Source organism: Melanostigma gelatinosum (genome assembly GCF_949748355.1).
Source record: "Melanostigma gelatinosum genome assembly, chromosome: 3".
Classification (NCBI taxonomy): Eukaryota; Metazoa; Chordata; class Actinopteri; order Perciformes; family Zoarcidae; genus Melanostigma; species Melanostigma gelatinosum.
Genome location: NC_136636.1, coordinates 20545725 through 20559932, shown reverse-complemented (window position 1 = coordinate 20559932; position 14208 = coordinate 20545725). Strand labels below are relative to the sequence as shown.

Below are 14208 nucleotides of genomic sequence, written 5' to 3'. Positions count from 1 at the left end.
ATACATCCATAGATATTGGAAATAGGAATTAAAATATGTGCTTTTTAAGAGAATCTGAATATAGGCCTAATGCACGCATGGTCTCTTTCATTATATTGCCATATTACTTGACACTGTATTGTTTGATGAGACTTTATTTTATGGCAGGTGTCCGGGCTGCAGATCAGAAAGGTATATTATTTTATCAGAACAAGGTAAGCTACATTCTCAAGCACATAAGAGACTTTGATCTGTTCATTAGTTTAAGCTAAAGTATTTGGGAGATCAGATAACAACAGCCATTTTAGGCCTTAGAAAGCTTCAGAGGCTTTTGAAAGCAGATTCTTTTGGTCAGCCTGCGGCGACGTGGCTTTGGGGATGGAATTACCTCATCTTGACATTTCCCCACGTCTTATTTTCACCTTTTCTTACACTTTACCCTCTATGACATTGTTTCTTTTTTGCTCAACAATAGCAGATGATTATTAGATTAACAATAATTGTATTTTGGTTATAGGTCTAATCTGGTAGGTCGTGTTTACTTTATTTAAAAAAAATAAGACTTTAATACATTTGCGCGCTCCCTTTCTCACATTAGTCAATGTTAATATACACCGTTGTTTTTTTAATAAAACATCTTAAATGCGTGTTTTGTCGAGGAACTGGATTGTTTTGATTTATCCCACTCAGGTGTACTAGACGGGATAGCGCATGCGCACTGCACGACTGTCAGGTGAAGTTGGCAACGTGAACCTCTCATGGTTTCACTCATTCGCTGCGTCTCAGTGGGCTTGCTGTTATTTGAGCCTTGCAGATGTCTGTACTGGAGAGGATAGACTGGAGGGTGAGTTTCTTTTCTCTTACAGCTGACTTTATCCCAACCTGCATCACGTGTATCGCATTTTGCTGCTGAGCCTGTATTTGTTTTACTTTCCACCATAATCACCTGTTTGTAATGGCGCGGTGCCGTATATGAGCTTTCATAAGGCCTTATTCTCTCAAAAACGGATTTGGTTTGAGGCAACTGCAAAGCAGTGATGCTGTTTTTGATACTTTGAACATATATATATAGTTTGCCATATTTCTCTTTCATGATTTTAACAAGATAACCACAGCATATTTTTTATTTTATTTTATTGAATTCTAAAAGTATATACGAATTCTGCAGGAACAGATTTAGGCTATGTCATAAATTATTAAAATGCAGTTAGTCACCACTGAGTAATGCAAACGTACTTTAATACATTTAATAGGTCGTATAAAATAAAGTAGATCATTTACAGTGTATGAATAGAACCTGCATATCATACTGCCTTTATTGTGAATTGATACATCATAAGTCAGCCTTTAAAACATGATGTATTATACCATATTGCCTCTGTGTATACAGCAAACCAATTGAAAAATCAACCAAGCAGAACTTCTTGATTTGCGTGACATTTCCAACGTGTCCCGGCATGGATCCGTTTAATCTTTACACCTGACATCAGCTGAGCCGGCAGTCCCTGCAGTCGACTGTTGTTAAGATGACAAGCTGAGCATCAGATTTGTTCAAAACATCACCGTCAGGCCAAGCGTGACCCTTTAGGTCTGCTCTGCGTCTCCACCGACGTAAAATAGCATTTCATCAGCGCGCATTTCACTTCTGCTTCGCATCACAACGAGCCAATGACCAACACGCAACAACAACAAAAAAGATAATCCTCAGCAGTCCACGTCCCGTTGTTCCCATGCACAGCCGATCATCACAGTGCATGCGCACGGACGCTACATGCTGTTACCCTAAAATACAATGGTCTGTCCATTCATCTCAGAAATTATCATCTGACATTTAGAACTTGTCAAATGATACAAAACCAATTCATGAAATGAGTCAAAAATACTGCATATATAGCCCATACAGTTGCTCACACTATTTCTGTTGAGGAGGGAGTTAATGTATCATGATTTTTGAAGGTCTAGCAAATAAAATAAAATTGACTGAAACGTAACAAAACAATGGACAGTTAGGTCGTTATAAATAAATAAATAAATAAATAAATAAAAAAACAGGAAAACAAATATATTTTGTTTTCACTTTTGGGTTTTGATGCAGAGCTTCAAAGCAGCCTTGTTTTAGACATTGCAAAGCTCCACCAAAAATGTAAATGAAGTGAAGAAAGAGTTGTTTGTTGAGATCCTTTGAGCTTTAGATATTTGTTTTGAGAGAATGATGCTGCTACCCCCCTCGGGCTTATTGCGGTTTGAAACAAGCACTTAGCCACCACTGTGAAACACCGACATCACAATGTCATTTGTTTGAATGACTATTATTCTAATCATGCATTCAAATCAGAGAGTTGCATTCACTTAATATCTTGCTGATTTGCAACAAAAATAATAATAATAGCATTTAGTCAAGTAAAGTGGGATACAAGCTTTATGTTGTACTTTACTGTACTGATTACATTATATGCGAATACCACCACTGCGAATAATAATAATAATAGTAATAATAATATTAATAATGATAATAATAATTCTACAACAGGGATGACGATCAGTTTAGTAGGATTCACATGTAAAATGCTTCAAATATTGAAGTTATTTGTATTGATTTGCATATTTAAACATCAGTACTATACGGTCAATAGGTTTTGTTTACTTAGAAACTCTGAAAACAGTAGCCTGTGTTTACACGATAATAGACAGAACATACCGCTTCTCTTCTTCTGTTGTTAAATTAAGAACGCAGTCAGAACATCTCGAACCGAGCACCGTGATTGGCCGAGAGGCATCCCCGAGCGTCATAACCTGACCATGAGGTACTCTGTAACCTATAGCAACCCAACCCTGCAACACTACTAAATCCGAGTTGTGTTAGTTCTGACACAAAATGTATGTCACTCCTCATTAAAGCTTCTTTTTTTTACTCAGCAAATTAGTTCTTTTTTTTAATGATTGATGGAATATTTTAAGAACTGTAGTTCTGAATAGCCTCGCTACCCATCATCTCAGCAGGCTATGAGAATGTCTGTAAAGGAATATAATCCTAAAGTGAGCCTACAGGTGTCCTCCTACACGTTTAAAAGCCTCGAGGAGGCTCGAGGAGATCAAAACAAACACGGTAAAACACACGAGTAGGTGGTGAGAGATTGAACGCCACGAAAAGTTTCCGAGTAAAGTCAATGAGTTTACATGTCTGACGCTTCACAGACGGACAGAATTCTGATTGGCCCGATGTCCCGCCAATCAGCAATATTTTCATTTTCCTCTCTCACTGACATCAGCGCGCGGGGGTGACGCCCCCTCGGAGCGGCTGTGCAGATATAGTAGCCTTCAGTGCTAACGTGTGCACCAATAAGACTGAACATCGCTTTTTTTGTCCATAAGAGGGAGTCAAGTTTCTTCGTTGCACCGTTTTCGCCCACTTCCACAGCAGAACTACCGAACACAGTGACCGGACCGGGGGGGGTGGGGGGGAGATATCGCTTGACAACGATTATGTTCTCCCATAGTGGCTGTTGGGAACTCACGTCTGTGGTTGGATAGTCGGTCGGTCGGTCAGTTCGCCCTTCAGCCTTCACTCACAACTTCGCCTCTTCGCAGCAGCTGAAGAACAAGGTGGTTCATGATCACCAGGAAGCTTTTCATTTGTTCATACCTGGATTAACTCGCAGACGACAAGATTTTTTTTTTGGTTTCCAGATTTTTTTTTGCAGCAGAGAGACTTTTTTTCTCTGTCAGAATGTTGTGGAAATTAGCCGACAACGTGAAGTACGAGGATGACTGCGAGGTGAGTTTCGATAGTTACAAAACGAGGGATACGTGCCTTTTGATTGACATGTAACAAAAGTTTGCCATTCAACGACGAGGGTGACTATTTATTTATTTATTTGTTATCATAATATGCTAATGTGACTGATAAGATAAACGAAGATAAAAGGGAAATCCTCGATCAATTCTGAAAAAAACCTGAGACGCCAGCTGTGAAAGAAAAACATTTTTTCAGAATAAATGAACAATACTTATTTCGATGACAGCAACAACAGTGATACACCCGATAATGACAATTATAAAAATAATAATAATAAAAAGAAAACATATTTTCCAAAAGTAGCATACGCTTATTTATCACGCCAATAATTTGGGTCATTACTAACACGGGAGAACATTGTTATATTTTAATCCAATAATTCAATTCAAATAATAAAGTAGCCTTGTACACGCTAATAATGATGATAACAGTACTACTACTAACAATACAATAGTCGTTAATTTAAAATGCAAAGTCTACATATATTCACGCTCGTCTCTAAACCATGAGACTATCTTTAGTAGACATCATTCCGATGGGTAACACACACTTGATTCCCTTGAGGGATAAATCTCACCACTACCTGCCATTTTGCTGTCAGCTATATCAGTTGACCTGTATCTTCCGTCCCTCAGGAAAGGCACGACGGCAATAGCAATGGGAACCCCCGGCTGCCTCACCTGCCAGCGGTCAGTCAGCACCTCTACAGCCCGTCTTCCTCCCTCTCACACTCGGCCAGTTCGGACTTCCAGCCCCCGTACTTCCCGCCTCCCTACCAGCCCATCTCCTACCCGCAGTCCAGTGACCCCTACTCCCACCTCGGGGACCCTTTCAACATCAACTCCTTACACCAGTCGCAGTCGTCGAACCAGCAGCAATGGCCCGGTCGGCAGGGCCAGGAGGGGCTCGGTGCGCACGGGAGGAGCGGCCTGGCGAGTCAAATCCTGGGCCTGGAGGGCTCGTCCGGGGTGAGGAGGGAAGGCTTCCGCCGGCCTGAGCTGCTGTCCCAACACGTGCACAGCATAGAGTCGTCGGTTATTGGGGACAGCATGGGGATGCACGACATGGGGCACGGACTGGAGGATGTTCAAGTGAGTGGATGTAATTGACGAGTACTTGAAATTGCACCGAGGCGATAAGGTGTGGAGGTCGCTGAGGTGTGTGCACATGCATGCACACTGCATGTGCTCAGTTGTACTTGCTGAAACAGATAGCCAAATACCATAATACATTTTGGGATACCATCCAAGCGTACAATAAAAGTTACTTACTTAGGTTATTGTATATAAAACAGGGACATTATATTGATCACATAAGAGGTTAGAAAAACAATCAAAGATCACCACTCCCATACCGTAATTAATGAATTAGCTTAATATAGCTGCCATTCTCCCTATAGCTACATTATTTTCTTTGAGAGAGTAATTTGGATAGACATTGAATATTTTTGACAGAAATTAATTTCAACTTGCTATGTGTCTATAATTGGTGTTTAAAAAACAAACAATACAAACACTTGCTTAATGCTGCTTCTGTTCTTTTTATTTTTGTATCAGCATGTAGATGACCACAGTGTTATTATGGCAGACCAGACAGTCATCAAAAAAGGTGAGTTTATTGCATGTTTTTGACTCATGTAATCTTTGGTCCAAAAAAACAACTACCCAGTTCTCTTAATTTGAAAAGAAAAAAAAAAGAACAAACACCTTTTAAGGAAATGCTGCCTGGGGTACATTTGTCTTTGTTCAACCAAATAAATATGCAGTAATTACTGGCAAGGGCTGGAAATTTACTGTAAGGATCGTGTTTTTTTTCCTCTCTCTCTCTACATACTTGGAATTGTCATAACAATTACTATATAGTGGCATGTCAGGGCATTCAGTACAGCAAAAGAGGAGTGTTGTATTTGTACGTGCACTGCATACACTGATAATCCTCACAGCCATGAGATGCACTTATCTAAGCTGGCTGTGATCCTTAGCCTATTCTGTTGGTGAAGGTGCTTGAATGGATGCCCAGTGGGAAAGAACTGATCCCTTTCAAAAAAACGACAGACTCTAGCTGACAAGACATGAAAATTGAGCAATCTCACAACCCTCGGTGTTGACTGTGAGAGAAGAGGAAAGCTTTGGATCACCTTTAGGCTGGCTAAGCTTGCAATTGCAGCTCTTTTCAGTTCACGTTAACAGGAAATGATGAGTTGATCTTGAAGCAGTGTTTGGCTCTGCAGAACCAGCTTTTTGGCGGGGTGTGGCATTAGGCTTGCATGTGAAGGACAGTTTAGTTATTTGTCAGGACATGAACTGTTTTGAGGGAGAACTTATTCCCGCTGTTTTGTCACCAGGGCTTCATTAAACAGACTGAGTCAGAGATCAGCTTGAGCAACATTGTTCTGCTGCTTAGCTTTCTTTCTACATTTATTCAAACCAGACAGGCAGATAGATTCTGCAAAAACGTACAACATCATCATATAAAATATAAGCACATAAATACAGGTTTTACAGCGGTGGGGTTAATGCGATGACATTTATGTGATATTGTACAGTGAATATTGTGTTGTTTTTTAATCATTGTAGAAAATATTGTTGCAATCATACGACGCATAGTTACAAGCAGAAAGCCATTAGCACAGGGCAATAAACCAAGTATTTGCCATACGGAAATATGTGACTGCTCGTTATTATGTTCCCATGCTCAGGGCACGCTATGGGCAATGTAGGCTTTCCACTTGTAAACGATGGCATGTCACTCCCAGCCATGTGCCCCGGCGGAGCCGTAAAGCACTGATGTGACTCTGTGATTTCTGTCTCAGTATTAGGACTACGAGGTGGCAGGAACCTTGATCGCTTACAGAGGACTTATTATCAGGGGGGAATTCTGGCGGGTGAGATAGCTATGTTCTGTAGTTGTGATGTACTGTTTTGTTTGTCCGATGACTGTCACTACTTCCTCAAACTTATAGAACCAGTAAGAAAAACCACACACACACATTGTCTACCTAGAGCCCCTGAGAGCAATAAATAAACAGAACTGAGGTGTATCTGTGGCTTAGATGAGGGGCTGTATGTGTGTATCTGTTTGTGGATGGTGTTTGGCATGAGGGCATTTCAGATGTTTAACCATCAGCCAAACACTGTTTGGAAAACCACACAATATTTCCAAAGTCTTTCCTACAGCAGACACTGGTTTTGTCAGTCGTGCAGAGCTGCATACACACTCTTCCTTGTGACTACGTACGAGAAAACACAGATTCCCTGTTGCACAGAAAGGATTAGGATGATTAGAGTTCATGTGCATACACAGGAAAAGTGCATATATAAACAAATTATTTTGCACAACCAGGATCTTTTTTGCCTTTCCTTTGTTGTTCTTCAGTTTACCCACATTTTTTCCCACCCCCTCACCCTCCAGGGCCTGTCACTCTACCCAAAGGCAACGTGCTGGGTCTTCCTTTCCAGAAAGAGTCCCTGCTGGGCATGGTATCAAACCCCACAGAGGTATTCTGCTCCGTACCGGGCCGCCTTTCCTTGCTGAGCTCCACTTCCAAGTACAAGGTTACCGTGGCCGAGGTCCAGAGACGTCTGTCACCCCCCGAGTGCCTCAACGCGTCGCTCCTGGGAGGTGTTTTACGCAGGTCAGAGCTCAGACTCATTCAACATGACAGCAAGTTAGATTTGATCATATTTCCCTGTTGCTGTTTTGTTAAAGTCTTCAATATAACACATGAATACAGTAGCACCGCTTCACAAGAAAATCTAATTCCAACATAATTCACATCCTCTGTTTTATTACCTGCATGCTTGGTAAGGTTGTCCGATTGCCTCGGACAGGAATACTCGTCAAACTGAGGAGTAGCAGCCCTCGAGATCTGTAGACTAAAGCTCAGCAGCCCATGTGAAAAGCTTTTCTAAAAGCACAGCTCGGCTCAGTTGCTCTGGCTCATCATTTTTTTTTTTTGCGTAAGGTTCGTGACATTCTTTGTGTGGTCTGCAATTTTGGTTTTCTGCGTCCTCTGGGGGATAGGTTACATCAACACAGTTAGTACCAATCTTCAGACTGTGGGCGTGTGCATTTGGGGTGTTTGGCATGGGTAGGTTCATCTGTGGCACCGCAGTTGACCTTATGGCACATATGCTAGTGTGGCAGTCTGTTGAGGGACTGTGATGTTACTGTATGCAACACCCCTGACCGGCGCATTTTGTGCTTGGAGTGCACATTTGCCACTTCCCATGTGCCTGTGTTAATGCTGACATACACACACACACACGCACACGCGCGCGCAATCAGCCATTTTTAAGTAGGTCATATAGCACAAGGAGGGGGGATCGTTAGCAGGGGGGGGGGCACTCGTACACACATGCCTCCCTAAAGATGCTCCCTCTCTCACCGGCCACGCAGAGGGAGAGCTTGCCCTCCAGCCATGCGTAAAACCGAATCGGCCATTGCAAGTGGGGAGTATAAGTGTTTCTGCGTGTGCGAGTGATTTCTCTGCTACGCTCTTTGAGTGGGTCAGGAGAGCCTGTTTGTGTGGTTTATTTGTTGTCGCGAGTGCACAATGAGAACTTCTGCAGGAGTGAGTGCAAGACCTCCTCTGACGCGTCTGCAGTACGTTGTGCTATCTCTAGAGCTCAGCTGACAGCACGATAATCGCACAACTCTATTCCTCCTAATTTAATGCCCCGAAGCAGATGCCAATCAACCAAATATTACGTGTGAAGAGAATTCAAATGCCATATTCATTTCGTAACCACAGGTTTCTGTAGACAATAACATTTATATTCCATATGTAATATGCATTTTTGTGTCCTTCTTCTGCAGAGCCAAGTCAAAAAATGGAGGTCGCTCTCTGAGAGAAAAGTTGGATAAGATCGGGCTCAACCTGCCTGCAGGAAGAAGGAAGGCAGCCAATGTCACACTACTTACCTCACTAGTCGAAGGTATGACATGTCACTCAGTAGTGCATTGCACCATCTCACACGTAATTGCTGTTTGCGGCGGCTGGAATGTCGCCTTCTACGAGGGAGAACGTCGATCTCATTCACGCAGTATGTGTGTGTTTTTAAAGCACCGCACGGTATCTCAAGCCATTCTCCCAACACTTTCCATTGACATAAAGGCAATACAAGCGATGCAACATTTTATTTCTCGAGCAACTTTGTTTCATTTGCACAGCTGCACGTCAGCTGTCCCTTTGTTCCCATGGCGATTCTGTCCGTTTAGTCCAAAATCAGAGTTGTTTTGAAGGCAAGCTGGTTGTCCTTGATATTCTCAGCTTAGTGTCTAATGGTGCAGCAGAACAGCTCACACAACTTTTCAGCACCAACTCTACCACTGTTATGATTGCATTTAGGGTTTAACAGTACACGGCACTGTGCGCTATACATTGTCTGACCACAGAACTTCAGTTATTCAACATCAGGGAGTTCTGTGGGCGACGCCTTCACCTTTCCTTGTCAATGCGGTGAATCCTAAAACTTCAGTCATAGCCAGACAGTGACGCTTCACCATGAAAACGTTATCACTTTAATCACATCTACCTGCCGCGGGGCTGAGGTAGAATATTTTTCCTCTCTCGCTCCCCAACACGCCTAATTCTCATAAATGGGCCGATGATTCTGTGCAGGAGAATGACTGGAGGCTCGTGTTATTTCGAGACCTTCAAAGCTGAATAAAGCCTTGTTATCTTGTGTTCGACTCGCCAGGAGGGCCTGCTGACCTTAAAGATTGTGCTTCTGAATAGCTGCCCGCATCCTCAAGTGATGTGCGTGTCTGTCAATAAGCGGAGCTGTCGGCGCCGTGGGCACTCTCTGCTAGCATTTATCCACATAAGCCCATTATGACCATGCAAGTCAAACCACCCTCAAGACGGAAATATATTCATCTCACTAGCTCTTCTTCCCCCGAGCTACAGCACTGAGCACAGCTGATTATTCTGTAGTTCAGCTGCTTCACTTCATGTGCCTTGATGCTCGTGTGCATCAGGTCCAAAACGGGGCTGCTGCTCCTATAATGCTCTCAATTGATAAATTGCTGAAGCCGGGCCAGCTTACCATTTGATCTTTGCCCAGTGCGCCAGAGCCAGAGTCGTGTCTTGGGTTTAGAGACCATTCTTTCCTTTTCTCTTACAAGGTTTGTTTTTCTTCTCTTAGGTGAAGCTGTTCATTTAGCGAGAGACTTTGGATACGTGTGTGAGACGGAGTTCCCTGCAAAGGCAATTGCTGAATACCTGGGCAGGCCGCACGTGGAGCGCAACGAGGTTAACTCTCGCAAGAACATGCTCCTAGCTGCCAAGTGAGTGTCTTGTCTGTACGGTTGCCTATCATTCGCAAGGAAATACACCTCAAGCAAAGTAGGATATACCTTAACTAGAACCTTTTTTGGTGTGATAGCATTCATTGAGCACTGGAGTATTTTGCAGACTTCATTTCTTGCAGACTCATGTTGAAACAGTACATGTGTTAGCGTGAGTATTTTCCCTCTTCCTAAATTATTCTTGTTTTCTACCAACAGGCAAATCTGCAAGGAGTTCACTGACCTGCTTACTCAGGACCGTTCACCTCTGGGCAACTCTCGGCCGGCCCCCATCATGGAGCCTGGAATCCAAGGCTGCCTGACCCACTTCAGCCTCATCACTCATGGCTTTGGCTCTCCCGCCATCTGCGCCGCCATGACCTCGCTTCAGAACTACCTGAACGAGGCGCTCAAACAAGTGGACAAGATGTACCTGAGCTCTGGCAGCGACACCCAGGGATCCTCAGACAGTGGAAGCAAATCTGCAGACAAAATGGACAAGCACAGGAAATGAGAGCTCAGAGGAGAATCCTTATGAACTTCAGAACCCCAGATTCCCTTGCCGGCCTGTCTGCCCTTTTTGGATTTAAAAGAAAAAAAAAAATCAATATTGATTGATAAGTATTGTCATTTTGAGAGCTGAATTTGTATGCGAGTGAGTGTGTGTGTACTTGCACTGTTGAATTCATATCCTATTTTTTGAGAAATGGATGATTTTTAAGAACTTGTCACAGTTGGCTGCAAATCCGCACCGACGACGAACGCCTGTGTGATCCGGTCCGAATGGGAGCCCACCTTGTGAGGGCATTAAACACACCATATCATACTGACCACCATGCAGGTTCATATAGTCGTCAATATCCTGATGCTGCGACTATCGGACCTGCATGTTGACAAGAGGAGGAAAAGAACAAAGTGTATACTGTTTTTTTTTTGTTCCCCCCCCCCCCCCCCCCCATCTAAAGGACATCATTTCAAGATGAGTTGCTGTGGCTGTGAATTCCTCTCAGCCCACCCTCTCCCCTTCGTCTGGAGGCAAATCCTCTGATTTCCTGTGTCTCAATGGACTTGCAAAGGACAATTTTTATGAGAAAGATAGAGAAGAAAATCCACTTCATTTTCTTTCTTTTTGTGCTTGATTTGTACGACCACTTCAAAATGGATCCAGTGTTATTGTGCTTTATTCATGAAAGATGATTTGAATCTTATGTAGGCTGCAATGAGAAAAGACGATTTTTTTTGGTTTTCTGGTCTGTTTTTGGTCAGAAACCAGAGACTTTACAGCCTCTCAAGTGTTCATGTGGATGACAGGCAGCAATGCATCCATTGTTCCTCTATCTTTTAAACCTGGCAGCGCTCTTTTTGTGACCACGTTGGGTATTCATCATTCTTAGTATTTAAAAACCCCAAGTTACCACCCACCTACCAACTACTTCAGTCTTGCTAGAGTGTATGTTTTTTTGTGAGAATGTGTGTGTAAATGTATATATTTCTTTCTTTAAAAATTTGAATTAGACATTAAATTGCAAACATAGAATTTTATCCAGTGTCTCGTCCTGGATGTAAATATTTTCTAATTTATGTTGTAATTTAATGGGCTTGTGTAAATAATGGTATCATTCTGGTGTATGGTTTCACTTTTTATGAATAATGTCTTTAACTTTTATATATGAGTTAGTTTTTTATCGAGTAGATGTTAGGAAGTGGGCATGATATACTTTTTCGAAAATATGTAAAAAAAAAACCTGTTTTAAAGTTTCAGGAAAAAAATAAATATAAAATGAAAGACTCGAGCCTGATTCAGTGAGTCGGTGATGTTGCCTGGGCCGCATCAAAAACACAAACATTTTTGTGCACTATTGTTCTGTTGCCCCCTTTTCAGCAGCGGTTTACAGATGATGGTTAAGTCATGGGTTGGAATATTTTCCTATTAATAAACGGAAAAGAAAAACCCCAAACTAATGGGAACAGTAGCTGTCATTATCTGCTCTCACTTAGCTTCTCTGCCCTCGCTGTGTGGCTCAGCGAGGGCAGAGACCTCAAAAACACGTGATGAACAAAGATGCACAGCTGAGCGCAGACAAATGGCTTCTTTGAACACTTGAACATATACTGATTGCTCCAAGAGCCCATATTGTGCTTGTTGGTCTCCTGCTCAATCTTTCTCTTTCCTATTTCTTACCTTTAGAGCAGGTGGACCCCAACGTCAAGTGTCGATCTGCATCTATAGTTTCAAGGATGCATTTCTTCTATTGCAAGTCAGTGCTGCAAGTTTCACACCGCAGACAATTCCTTTGATGTCTGTTGGAACAAGTTATGTTTTAAAACTGCAGAGGAGATTTGCATATGGCTGAAAGTTACTTAATCATCACTTGCCAAGCCAGTTCCTGCTGATTCGTGTGTTTACGTGTTTCAGGAGCTTGTGTCTTAGCCAGTGTTGAATGAAACACATTTCTGCATTAGCATTGGACACATACATTTGGATTCATGAGTAGTATCAATTTTTAATCCACAACAATATATATGATATAGTGCCCCAACAGTTCTATGTGCTGCATTAGCCTATAGCCATATATCCAGCACTGGAGGTCAATAGGTGAAACCAGTCTTTCACAATGGCCAGACTGCATGTTAAAGAGGAGATCAGCAGCAGCAGTGCGCCATACCTATCGGTTAAACAAGTATCAGCCTCTCCCCTCAGAACCTGTTAAACCAGACCTGTCAACCTGGTGGCTCATGGCCACTCAGCGGTTGACTTTAACTGCCTTCAGTTACTCGTAGCTTGTATACGCTTGGCCCTGAGAGAGTATCTAACAGAAGGAGGAGGTACAAAAGGAGAGGGAGGCGGTGGACGTTGAGTGTCTTTGATGACCGGTTGAACGCGGTTGAGACATCAACCTTCCTCCGTCTGAGGCTTTGATTGGAAGTTATTTGCTCTGTCCCTTCTCTCACGACTGTCTTTCATGTTGTCACTCTGTCAGTCACATGGCAGGGCTTTGTTTTGGCAGCCACGAGCTATGAACACACATGCACCTCACTCACTTTCTTTACCTTTATCGTCAGCTGAGGCCCCCCTCTGGCCAACTGTGCTGAGTTAAGAGCTCGTCAGATGAGTGTCTCAAAGGAATACTTCACCCACAAAATGACCATTTGTATCAAAAGCTCACCGCGTGTAACCTTGAATTCTTGATGAAAACTTCTGTTTTTCCTCACATGCCTCCACGGCCAGCAAAACAAGCTGTGAAGGGAGTAAATCCTCGCTGAATTTAATTAAATGGAGGGCAGGTTTAACAACAGCAACAATTTATTTCAAATATCCATTTACAAACTCTCTCTCAATTTGTGCAGTGTAATCCAACTCTCATTTATCCAGTAGTATGCTCGTACAATTTTGGCGAAAGATTTGACTTCGTTTACTCAAGGATTTACTCCGTTTTTGGCTCCTTTGTTCGCCATGGAGGCATTCTAAAAAGGTAACATGCAGTGACTAACTGACACAAATGACCAACTGATACAAATGGTCATTTCAAGGATGAGGCATTCCTTTAAGTATCCAATCTAAAGTGGGACACAGCTGACTGTCATTTTATGAGCATTTACAAATGAAGTGTCGGTCAAGGTAAACCATGTATACAGGTTGTTATAAAACATTTATGAGTTGGAAAAAACATGTGACATTTAAACATTTACATCCTACCAGACAGTTGCTTTTAATCAGACCACAAAGCACCTGTTTCATATGTCTCATGCCCGATGACATGTTTTCCAAAACACAAGGTAACTGGTCAAACATTTTCTTTGTAACTGTGAGACAGTATGCGTAATACACCTCTGACACACCTAAGCTGGGAAAAGGAGGCGAGCATAGACTTGTTTAGCTTACCCTTTACATTCGCCTCTTCGTCTTCAATGAAAAAAACAGAAACTGGTATACTTCTATTATTTTCAGAGATTATATCTGGCGTGCTAATATACTCTTTTGATCTCATTAGGATGCCCAGGGCTACTTGTCAACTCCAGATTCACTGAACTGTAGTTGTATTTCATGCCAGCTCTGACTGAATGACCTTTCTATTTAGGTCACCTCAAGTCACATGGCAAAGCTGTCAGGAAAGAGGAAAATGGCGGCAAAAAGTAAAAAC

At 42.4% G+C, this 14208-nt stretch overlaps 1 protein-coding gene across 3 annotated transcripts; it reads left to right on the top strand.

Annotated features, from left to right (window-relative positions):
- The first annotated feature begins 753 nt into the window (after positions 1-753).
- On the top strand, positions 754-11859 carry tfap2c (transcription factor AP-2 gamma (activating enhancer binding protein 2 gamma)). 3 transcript variants are annotated; one of them, XM_079296959.1, is made up of 8 exons: positions 754-823; positions 4411-4866; positions 5332-5383; positions 6588-6659; positions 7187-7409; positions 8594-8712; positions 9925-10066; positions 10286-11859. In XM_079296959.1, exons 1-8 carry the CDS (start codon positions 794-796, stop codon positions 10578-10580), a joined length of 1389 nt encoding a protein of 462 aa, XP_079153085.1. In that variant the 5' UTR covers positions 754-793; the 3' UTR covers positions 10581-11859. The 3 variants fall into 3 exon arrangements, with proteins under 3 accessions (XP_079153085.1, XP_079153084.1, XP_079153086.1); XM_079296958.1 differs by lacking the exon at positions 754-823 and adding an exon at positions 3436-3754; XM_079296960.1 differs by lacking the exons at positions 754-823; positions 6588-6659 and adding an exon at positions 3436-3754.
- Positions 11860-14208: the final 2349 nt, after the last annotated feature.